Source organism: Babylonia areolata, chromosome 28 (assembly GCF_041734735.1).
Source record: "Babylonia areolata isolate BAREFJ2019XMU chromosome 28, ASM4173473v1, whole genome shotgun sequence".
In the NCBI taxonomy this organism is placed as follows: domain Eukaryota; kingdom Metazoa; phylum Mollusca; class Gastropoda; order Neogastropoda; family Buccinidae; genus Babylonia; species Babylonia areolata.
In genome coordinates, this window is record NC_134903.1 from 23,884,508 (window position 1) to 23,897,205 (window position 12,698).

At 36.0% G+C, this 12,698-nt stretch overlaps 1 protein-coding gene across 1 annotated transcript in view; it reads right to left on the bottom strand.

Moving 5' to 3' along the window:
- The window catches only part of LOC143301963 (uncharacterized), a 316,592-nt gene that overhangs the window by 25,108 nt on the left and 278,786 nt on the right, over positions 1-12,698 (bottom strand). The window contains exons 8-12 of the mRNA XM_076616440.1: positions 5,880-5,969; positions 4,429-4,518; positions 1,939-2,028; positions 1,215-1,304; positions 548-637 (exon numbers count right to left, since the gene is read on the bottom strand). Coding sequence (XP_076472555.1) covers positions 548-637; positions 1,215-1,304; positions 1,939-2,028; positions 4,429-4,518; positions 5,880-5,969 — 450 coding nt within the window. The remainder of the gene's footprint in view (positions 1-547; positions 638-1,214; positions 1,305-1,938; positions 2,029-4,428; positions 4,519-5,879; positions 5,970-12,698) is intronic.

Genomic DNA, 12,698 nt, shown 5'->3' on the forward strand with positions numbered 1-12,698 from the left:
TATATATATATATATATATATATATATATATATATATTGTCGATTCTTTCTCACCCCATTTTGGCGTTACTTATGTATGAAATGAGTACGAGAGAACCTGCATGTTAAAACTATCGTCCAAAACAAAACTAAAATGAATCATATAATATTATTTTCTTAGCAACTAAAGTGTTAATTAGCTATGGTGTTCCCTATGCGTGTGTATCCATTTTCAGCCTTTTATCTTAATGTATTTTTCACTTCCTCCCTCAGCCTTTGTCGTGCTTCCCCCTAACGTAGACTAAGCCCGCAATCTACTAGTAGTTGGGTTGTTGTTTTTTTTATTTCTTAAACTAAACCTCGCACACGATCTACCTTGAAATGACCACTCTACAAAAACCAGTGTTTGTAAACATAGTTGGCATAGTTTCTTACATTCTTTCATAAAAAAACAAGCAAGTTTTGAACAACAGGGACTAGTTCTTTACAAAGCAAAAGGCAGCTCGGTCCAAGGAACCGAGTTAGGAGGCTGGACAAAGCTGGAGGACAAAGCACAACAGACAGAGACCTGAGTAAAAGCCTTGCCGCAGCCCTCATGAGAACAAAGGTAGGGTTTTTCGTTCGTGTGCATGCGCACGTGCACTCGCAGGTGAGTCAACTGCCAGAAGACAAGAGGAGATCAACAGCGTTGTCACATTTCTGTCCAACAAGGTCTACAAACACTTGAAAATAATCATAAAGAAAAAGAAAGAAAGAAAGAAAATAACTTGCTCCGGTATCTGAATTTCAAAATAAAAAATAATTAAAAAAGGTAAACGAAAAAATGAAAATAAAACAAAAACAAAATTTAAGGCATACATTGCACATTCCAGAACATCTTTTTTCTTTCATAATATGAACTAACCAAACTACAAACAAACACTAACAAAAATCAATCACTAAAACCAATAATTTCTGAAAACAGGCCTACTGATACTTGCTAAGCTGCTCGTTTTCATTAGATCCCTGAAAGAAAAAGTTCTCTCATGTTTGAAAATAAAGGACCAGGATAGCTTTTGGAAGAAATTAAGTTTTCTCATGTTTGAAAATAAAAGGACCACGATAGTTTTTTGAAGTCTATTCCGTGTGTCGGAACAGTCCGAGAGAAAAAAAAAAGTTGGAATATATATATATATATATATATATATATAAAAAGGTCAAACGAAATACGAAAAAAATATGAGAGAGATAGAGACCTGAGTAAAACTCTTGCCGCACCCATCGTAAGTACAATGATAAGGCTTCTCGTGCGTGTGAATTCGGACATGTTGCTTCAGCTGGGTTAGCTAGAAAGAGAAGACAAAACAATCGTTAGCTTCTTCACCAGTTCTGTTTGCCAACATCATCTTCCTCTGCCATCATTTCTAACCAATTTCTCTTTTCGATTCATTGTACTTTTCATTTTTGTGTGTAAGTCTTCTCTCACAAAAAAGAGAAAGTTAATATTTTGTCCGTTCCAGAAACAGAGCAAATTGATTTTTCTTGTATCCTTTACAGACTTAAATGCCCGGACAGCTTCTCTGAAGTCGTTAGATATTTGAAAATGGAAGAGCATCAAGACCTGATACTTGCAGCAAGTTGCGATGATAATCTTGTCAATTTCCTTTCCCAGGTAAAACTAACCAAATTAAGTCTTCTCCATAAATAATCAAAAACACCCTATAAGACATAAAAAAAAGAGATCTAGACATGATAATACCTCAAAAGAACTTGCCTTTTGTAAACAAAAACAAGATGACTATAAACCTTTCGCTAAAACATACATCGACCCCCACCCTGTGAAAGTGTTTGGGTGACAAATGACAAAGGTACTACTGCCCTGCACTAACTCTTACTATGCGCACACAGTCAGATAGTTTCCTAGCAGAACCAACAGAGAGCACAGAGAAAGCTGGACAAAGGTACACAACAGTCAGAGACCTGGGTGAAAGCCTTGCCGCAGCCCTCGTGCAAGCATGTGTAGGGCTTTTCATTGGTGTGAATTCGCACGTGCGCTCGCAGATGAGCCAACTGCCAGGAGAGAAAAAGATCAACAATGTTGCTGGCACGTTACTTGGATGGACTGAGGAAACAGTTATGGTCTGAGAAAACAGTTACGTCATTTGGGCCAAACCAGTAGCGTCCCCTACACTTTTCCTGACTCTACCACTCCACAGTCCCGATTTCCATAAACAAACTGTCAAACACTGGGGAAAAAACCTAACTCGATTACCATATGCAAAAAAATAAAGAATTTCAGACTGCCGAAGTTCAAGCTGTGTTCTTTCTTTCTTTCTTTTCTTCCCTAACACAAACCAGTTCCTAGCTACATCTAAAGGTTGAAAAAAAAGGTTTAGGAGATTTAGAAATGGTTTGAATCACCCAAAGCCCTAAAACGGCCTGCATGAAATCATCACATGCCGGTGAGTTATCAAAACGTCAAAACTCAACGAGAAGAGTTACCAGTAACCATATATAAAATAATAAAATCAACGGGTTTTTGAGTGAGTATACCAAATTTACCGACCCCTACATTGATATGCAGTGAATCGTAAGACTATCTGTGGTTTTACATCTGCTGGGTATCGTAACAGTTTTACATATCATTTCGATATCCTGAAATTAAATCCGTTTGGCAGAATAATCCGCTTCCTGAGTGGTTTCCAATTATCACAGAGAGAAAAGGAGCCATGACCATCACAAATGATGTTAACATCATTCACTTCTTCAATCTCCAGACAAAAAAGGGACACTGAGACTTTCGGAAGCGAATGAACCAGAAAGTGAAGTCAGGCCATTTTCATCACCCTTAAATAATACCATCAGGACACTCATCTCGGTCACACACACACACACACACACACACACACACACACACACACACATGCCAGTCTATAAATAAATGCGCAATATATCCCCCAAACCCTAAAATCAAGTAAAACCGTGCAGTCGGTCACTATAATATTATGTGGTATTAATTCTACCATACACGTGGGTGTTTAGTCATCATTATTCAACTTCACCTTTCAATGATGTCTAATCATGAAGATTAACAGATCTTAATAAAAAAATTTTTTTTTTAAATACACAATAAGTTTCTATCTTGATGATTTTAAATCTGTCAAACCACAGAACCAAAATAATTACTTTATAATGCTGATCTGCAAATCATAAACTAGTTCTGACGAGAAAGTTGCCTTTTTCTTCAAGAACAATTGGGTAATAGTTGGATTTGGTCTGCAAATATGGATAATCACATTTGTTTTTGTTGTTGTTGTTTTTCTAACGGAGCTAATAAACGCCAATGAACTCAGATTTAATATGAATCAAAATCATTACAAAAATCTGATAAAATCAACAAGCAGCTCATATAATTGTCCAGTGTGAATGTTAAATATATGCAGCGTTCAGACTTTTTTTTTCTGAAGAATGTCCTTTTAGACATTGTGTAATGCACACTTCCATTTAGAAAGTACGCCAACGCCATTTTATCACATTTAATGGAGACAAACTGACTTGTTGGTACTAGATTTAACAAAACACACACAACGTGCTAAAGTTCATGAGCTACTAAAAATAGAAACACAATAATCAAAGTATGTATGAGAAAACAAAACAAAAAGGTTTATTACGTTTTGTGAATCTTAAAAAAAAAAAACCCCTGAATAAATCAAGAACGTTTAACGACTTTTGTCTTTGATTATTCTGCCAAACAGTAACCTTTAAACGTTGAGAATGTCCCTCCACTGACTTGTTAAATATGACCGTACTTACTTTCCAATGATTATCAAGCATAATATATATACCCATATTCCGTTTTGAATAAATAGAAATGTTTCTGATATTTTTTAAACCATCATCAACCTAATCTACCGTTTATTTTCAATTTGTTTTTAAACAAGTATTTTTAACATCTGTTTCCTTCCTTACAAACAAAAATTGAGTGTCGCTACACCTTTGTATATCAACACTTTCTTTTCTATATGTTTTTGCCTGTGGAATAATACTTAATCCCTTTTACTTCATTCTGGTGCTTTTTTTTTTTTTTTTTTTTTTTTTTTTTTTTGCTTTTTTTTTTTAACCCAACGATAATCATAAAATACAAAACACAGCAGACTAACGTATGAAAACACTGAGCATTGATCTATGTCACACTGAGGTTCATATAAATAGCAATTTACGACTTAGGGGGATACTCTAAAATGTTCTGTTCCCTTCCTTCACAAACATTAACAGTTCCCACTTGCACGTTCATAGTGGGTAATTCATAGGTCCCCAGATTACGAGAATCACATTTATTCTCTCTCTCTCTCTCTCTCTCTCTCTCTCTCTCTCTCTGTGTTACACACACACACACACACACACAACACACACACACACACGCACACACACACACACAAGGAGAGGACAGGGCGTGGAGGGAGCAGAGACCTGAATGAAGGATTTGCCACAGCCCAAGTGCAGGCAATGATAGGGGCGCTCCTTTGTGTGGGTTCGGATGTGCTGCTGCAGGATGGTCAGCTGTGCCACAGGAACGGGAACAGTCCACAACATCAGTCATCACCCGCTCTCATATCCATTCATCAGCACATCATCATCACCCTCCCCACTCCCTGTTTCCCCCATGTCCTCCCCATACTGTCAGCCTCCCCTTTCTTGACATTCTAAATACGAAACCATGTCTAAGTCCCCCCCAAAGTCACAAAAACCTTCACTGCTCTATCCAGAGTCCTCACATATCTCCAGATATTGGCTGTAATTGGTCAGTATCAAGCCCTCTTACAAAGTCTCTCTTTTTAGATTATGAAACAAATCGACCATCTGCTCTTTTCAAATATACACAAATAGTCGCAACCAATGGTTTTGTAAATGTTAAAAGGATACATAACATATCACTCTTCTCAAGCTCCCCAACAAATGAAATATAAATGTAAAATTACTGACTGTAGAAAAAAAGGTTTGCATGAAACTGATCTCTCTCTAAAAAACAACAACAACAATATCTGAAAACAAATAATTACAGAGATATGAAAAGTTAAGGACAAGGGGGTTTATGACCATTTTAAACAACAACAAATTCTGAACAGTCTCTCAATCCAGGAGACATGAATCTTTATAATAATTTTTCACTTCTATAACAAACAAATGATAACTAGAAAACGCGAGTATTTTCACAGTACAAAATCTAGTTTGAACATTTAAATCTATGTGGACACTATGATTATGTCTCTTTGTCCAGAAGAAAATTATGGTAGATAGATTACGAAATATCGCTAGCATCCCCACCATAAAAGGATATACAATCATAAATTTTGAAAATTGAACAAAACTTCCTCTGAAACCCACGCATGCGCACACACAACTACACACGTTTCTGTTTTGTGAATTTCTTTGTAAATCTTTTTAACCTTTTCTTTGTTTGATTACGTAAAGCACATTTTCGCTTTTTCTTCATTCATTTTTGACATTAAAAGCATACTTATATCTTCATGAATTGATTTTATTCCGAATGAAAAAGCATAGACTTTCTCTCTCTCTCTCTCTTTTTCAATCAATGAAACTCACGTGTGTGTGTGTGTGTGTGTGTGTGTGTGTGTGTGTGTGTGTGTGTGTGTGGGTGGGTGGGTGGGGGTGGGGGGGTGGGGGTGTGTAGGTGTGGGTGTGGGGGTGGGTGAGGGTACGTGCATACAAGTGCTAAAATGTCCCATGTGTGTGTGTGTGTGTGTGTGTGAAGGGAGAAAAATGGACATAAGAGAGATGGAGAAAGAGAGAGAAAGAGAGAGTGGGAAGAGACAGAGAGTCTGAGGCAGAGCGAAGGAAAGAGACAGAGGCAGAGTGAGAGACAGAGACAGACAGACAGAGCGACCATGAAGGAACAGAACCTGTGTAAATGCTTTGTCACAGCCGAGGTGCATACAGCGGTATGGTCGCTCATTGGTGTGTGTTCGTACATGCTGCTTCAGTGTCGACAGCTACAACATAACAATAGGCCGCAATTAAAGCGGTTATGGTAACACGTTTCTGTCAAAAAATGCTGTCTTTTGACACCTTCACTTTCCACTCATACTCTAATCTGTCTATCTTTTTTTTTCTCCTTTTTTCAAACTGCCTTGAGAACATTCATCAATATCATGTTTGGAAACATAGACTGTGTATGAACATTTGAAAATATATAGTTTTGTGGAACTATCCAATGTTTAGAAAATATTTAACTGATATACTATTCCAGAAAGTAAGAAATAGTATACTGACATACTATTCCAGAAAGTAAGAAATAGTATATCTACAAATTTGCCTTTGGTGTCAGGTTTTTGAGATGTGTGGAATGTAGATGCCACTTCAGAATCCTTCAATTTCAAGAACACTGAAATTTGAATTCCTATAGCTCTGATGCGGCCATATAAAATATCTATTATTATAGAACACAGCTTACAAAATTGTTTTGTGTATGTGTGCAACACATGAATGTTGATGAATTGCTGTTTCATTTAGAAATCATCTACAATTAATATATTTTGTTAACTTTTCGTAGGCGCTTTTAGTATTCATTGTCAAACATTTGAAAATATATGTTCTGGAAACATTTACAGGATAAATGATTATTCATAACATTTGTTTTCAAAACAGGATGCTTTCGCTGTTAGAAAACTGAGCGCATTAACATATCCATCAAATACACTGATTAGTTCCTTGATATTGCCATACTGCCTAAATGTCTATCATTACATTCTTCTGGACTTAATAATCTGACAGGAAAAAAAACACACGAGAAGAAGCATAATAAAGAAACACTTAATCAATTTAATTCAACATTCTTCTTCCAGATGTATGACATGATCAAGATATATGTATAATTATATTAACACATACATAGGCAACTCTGCAAAAGAAATGACCAGATTATATGACTTTTGTTTCTCTCTCCTCACTCTCTCTCTCTTTCTCAGATTATGAATGGACCACATACAAACCGATGGTTACAGAATGGAAATAAATGTCAAGACCTGAGAGAACGATTTTCCGCATCCCAGATACAAGCAGTGGAACGGTCGCTCGTTCGTGTGTGTTCGAGTATGCTGCTGGAGCTGGGATTTCTACAACAGACACAAACCACGGGGCCCGTCAGATTTCCTTTGTTCTCTCAAAGCACCTCATCATCAAGCATTCATTACCGCCTGACGGTACTCACATTGTCATTTCTCAAATGATTATAACACGCCACATACATACATATATATGCATATACATGTATGTGTGTGTGTGTGTATATATATATATATATATATATATATATATATATATATATGTATATATATATATATATATATATATATATATATATATATATATATATATGGCGTGTACTAAAGAGATTCATGTCATTTATCCAAAATTAGAAAATATATATATCTACCGTCTGACTGTACTCAAACTGTTATTTCTGAAATGATTATAACACGTCATATATATATATATATATATATATATATATATATATATATATATATATATATATATATATGGCGTGTACTAAAGAAATTCATGAGTCATTCAGCCAAAATAAGAAAAAAATAGATACATCTTCCGTCTTTCCTCTTAAAATATTTCATTTGCATAAACATGTTTTACATATTAATAAAATATCTGTCTCAACCATGCAAGAGCACAGTTTTAACCTTTACGAAAAAAAATATACATATCTTAAAAAAAAAACACACACCCACAAATCCTAAGATAGGGTTAGTGAAGAAAAGGTTAGAAATGGTTTTCTAGAGCTGCAGCAGGCAGAAGGGTTAATGATTATATACATATCAGAAAAGTGTGTCTAGGACCCGAGTTAGAAAACGTTTAATGAAGATATATATATCAGAAAGGTGTGTCTAGACCTGAGTAAAAGACTTTCCGCATCCCAGATACAGGCAATGGAATGGGCGTTCGTTCGTATGAATTCGAGTATGCTGCTGCAGTTGGGCTCTCTACAACATACAACGTGTCAGACCATTACACCCATGGTCACACCAGAAGCAGGAAAGTTGGGACAATGATACACAATCAAAGTTACTTTTTCTTCTTTCTTTTCGAGCAAAGTAAATCATTGTTTTCTTCATTGCTTGCCTGTGATTTCCGCGTTAAGTTTCGTGAATATGGCAAAGCCCTTTTTCTTCCTTCCTTCAAAACCGAACACTGATGGGAATTTGTCTTTAGACTAGGAATGGCAAGTCTGGACATGAAACAAACAGCTACACCCTTGTTCACAATGGATGGAACCTGCTAGTCACGATGATAAGCCTTTTGTTTCGTCTCTATTACTATCTGTGTCCAGTTTCGTCTCTATTACTATCTGTGTCCAGTATGCCGTGCATTCACAAGGGGCATTTTCATGATCATTTTCCGCGTTTCACGTGTCTGAAACAACACAACTGCACGTTTTCTAATCATCATATTTGATAATTGTAAGATTTTTACAAAAAAGAAATAAAAAGGAATCAAAATCCTTTTCAACAAAACTGAAAATCTGCATTGCAGCCATACTGAGCATACGGATTTATTGTAACTTCTTTTCTCGAAACAACTTTGTTGCTATAAATTAGGAGACTTTAATGATTACCAAAACAGTATGGGTTGCACGTTATATACAGAAAATGTCTACACATGTCTCTTTCGAAGAGACGGTAACTTTGGCCTGAAAAGATCCAGAAGGAAAGAATATGGCTGTTTTGTCCCAGGATACATTATTTCTGGGAACCTTCCATTCAATGGGGATGGGTGAAATGAATGAATGCAGAGCATCACAGAGTGATTTTGACACTAAATTAGAAAGAAATGTTGTATTCATTCATTGCTTGCCAAAACCATGCGAGCTAGTTTTCGTCCACATTTGCTCAGCCCTTTTACTTTTCTCATCTAAACCTAACTGGAATACTCGGTCATGACAAGGTGGGACTTGAAGCATACAACTACGACCTTGTTCACAATGGAACTCGTTATTCATGTTGGTAAGTCTTTTGCTTCCTTTCTCTGTTATATCTGTCTCCATGACGTCAGAAGACTGATAACTACACCTATGCCTTCACAGGAGGCATCTTCAGGCCCAGTTTCCATGTTTCACATGTATGACGTGTATGTTCCCTTTCAAGAAAACCGGAAAACTACATTGCATCTATACTGTGTGTACAAATTTGGTTGTTTTGTTGTTGTTTTTTTCCTTTTTGTTCAAAGTCAACTTAGTTGTTGTTATTCTGGAGACTTCAATAATAATACTGGTTGCATGCTACATACACGAAGTCTACAAACATCTCTTTCCAAGAGAAGTGGTAGCTTTCGCTCGGAAATTTCCAGACGAAAACAATATCACTCTTCATTCAGTCCCAGAATAAGATGTTTCCATAGATGCAATGTAGATGAATGATATCAATGGATAACTCGCAGTATGGTGTGATGCTGACAATATGTCAGAGAAATTGTTTAGGACCTGAGTAAAAAAAAGGGTTAATGGATAGAAATACCAGAAGTGTGTCTACATCTGAGTAAAACAAAAAGGGGTTAATGAAGATATATATCAGAAAGGTGTGTCTAGACCTGAGTAAACGACTTTCCGCATCCCAGATACTGGCACTGGAATGGGCGTTCGTTCGTATGAATTCGTGTATGCTGCTCCAGATTGGCTCTCTACAACATACAACGTATCAGACCGTTACTGTCATGGTAACACCACAAGCAGGTCAGTTGGGACAATGGCACAGAATCAATTCTATCTTTTTCTTTTTCTTTAAGTCAACGTTTTCTTCATTGTTTCCTATATAATTCATGCAAGTTTGTTTGTTTGTGTGAACATGGCAGAGCCCTTTTTCTTACATCATCCAAACCTAGCACTGCTGGGAATCGTGTTCTTCTAGCACTGTTGATGGCAAGATTTGATCTGAAGGAAAGTACGCACTCACTTCAAATAAAAACAGACTGGTCATACGTTATATCTATCTATTTATCTGTCTGTCTGTCTATCTATCTATCTATCTATATAAATGTTTATGTTACAATCTCTCTCTAGTGATCACTCCTATCTCTTTACATGAGATAATTATTTTCTGACCAACTATCCATGTTTCACGTGTCTGTAACAATAAAGCTGCACTTTTCCTCATGATAACCATTCAAGATTACCAAAATCTGAAGAAAAAAAAGATGAAGAAAATTAAAAGGATTCAACGTCATATTCAACAGAACTGAAATTTTGTATTGCAACTATGCTGAGGATATGATTTTAATAGACTGCTGAAATATAAATTTGTTCTTAATTTGGAGACTTTAACAAGTTATCAAAATAGAATGGGCTGCTCAATACAAACAGGAAATATCTACACATGTCTCTTTCGTAGAGATGGTAGCTTAGAGACAGTAGCGTGGGCTCAAAAAGTCCATATGAATAAAATATGAATGGTTATTTTGTTTCTGGATATTTTTTTCAAGAACGTTTCATTCAATGTGGATGGGAGAAATGAATGAATGAAGTGCAAACAACGTGATTTAGACAGAAAATTGTATAGGATGCAAGCAAACAAACAAAAACACACACACACAAAAGAAAACACACGAAATAATGAATATATATATAAGAGAATGTGTCTAGACCTAAAGCTAAAAAAAGTTAATTAAGATATATATCAGAAACGTGTGTCTAGACCTGAGTAAAAGACTTTCCGCATCCCAGATACTGGCACTGGAATGGGCGTTCGTTCGTATGAATTCGTGTATGCTGGTCCAGACTTCCTTTCTACAACATACAACGTATCAGACCGTTACTGTCATGGTAACACCACAAGCAGGTCAGTTGGGACAATGGCACACAATCATATTTTTATCTTTTTGTCACAATTTAGTTATTGTTTTCTTTATTGATTGATTATATGTGCCTATTAGTGTTTGTGAACATGGCAAAGCCCCTCAATCATCTCTGTATCTTTTTGTCATAATTCATTCATTCTTTTTTTCATTGTTTAACTGACTATTATAGGTTTTTGTGAACATGGCAAAGTCCTTTTCGTTCCTCACGTGAGACAGTAACCTTGGCCCGAGAATTCCCAGAAGAAAAAAATGACTGTTCATTTTGCCCCTGTATGCACTGCGTTTAAAAAAAACAACCACCAGTTTTATTCAAAGGGGATGGATGAACTGACAAATGAAGTGAACTGCAGTATGATATTCACAATATGCCAGAAAAAAAATTGTACTGACCTGAGTTTTAAAAAGAGTTATTGGATATATATATATATATATATATATATATATATATATATATATATATATATATATATATAATCAGAAACGTAAGTCTAGGGCGGAGTAAAAATGGCTAATTAATACAGATACCAGCAAAAAATAATGTCAAGGTCTGAGTAAAAAAAGAATTAATGAATCAGAAAGAAGTGTCTAGACCTGAGTAAACGACTTTCCGCATCCCAGATACAGGCACTGGAATGGGCGTTCGTTCGTATGAATTCGTGTATGCTGCTCCAGATTGGCTTTCTACAACATACAACGTATCAGACCGTTACTGTCATGGTAACACCACAAGCAGGTCAGTTGGGACAATGGCACAGAATCAATTCTACGTGTTCTTCCTTCTATCCAATGAAAGTCATCGTTTTCTTCATTGCTTCCATAAAATTGTATCACGCGACTTAGTTTCTGAACATTGCAACTGTTTGTTTTTCTTTCTCATTAAAACCATGCACTAATAGGTATGTATCTTTACACTGATGACAAGACTTGACCTAAAGGAAACTACACGTTTCGTTACAATGGAATATATTAATCATAATGTAATGAAAGATTGTATTGCAGCTATATTTTTGCTGTTACTTGGGAGACTTCAAAACGGTATCAAAATAGAATGGACGGCGAACGACAAACATAAATTGTCTACACACGTCTCTTATGAAAGATGGTAACTTTGGCTCGGAATATTCCAGAGAAATAAAACATGACTCTTTGTCCCGGAATGTCCGTTCTTTTTAATAATTAATCATGAAATGACTCAATACAATGTAGTTTGATTGTGACAATTTATCAGAAATATATGTCTAGTCATGAGTGAAAAAATAAATAATTTTTAAAAAAGGCTTTCAGAACATGATAATCATATAGATTAAATCCAGTTGTCAAGGCGTAAAAACACGAAGTGTTTCAAATGTAAAAACAATCATCATATCATCGTCCAACAAACGTTCTACAATCAATCAGAGGTCAGTTGGAAACAAAATCGAGGATTTTACCCGTTTCATTGAGTTTTTACCCGTTTTCTCATCAGCCCACAAGGACCACACACAGCTAACAAACCTGAACTTCCCGCAACTGACTGCAACTCGAATGTGGGTCATTACTAGATTTTTGGCAGAAAATCCAGTGAAGGAAAAAGACTGAAAAACAGGTAAATCACCATGATTTTGATTCCGAGTGATCTGCAATAGATTGTGGGACGTTCCTTGGATGATATGACGAAAACAAACACTCGGTGATTTTTAGCTCAGACAAAAGGATATATATAGAGAGAGATGTAACAAAGGTGTGTCTAGACCTAAGTGAGAAAGGAGTTAATGAATAGATATATCAGAAAATGTGTCTTGGCCTGAATAGAAATGGGTTAATGAACATAATATGCCACAAAAGCGTGTCTAGACCTGAGTAAACGACTTTCCGCATCC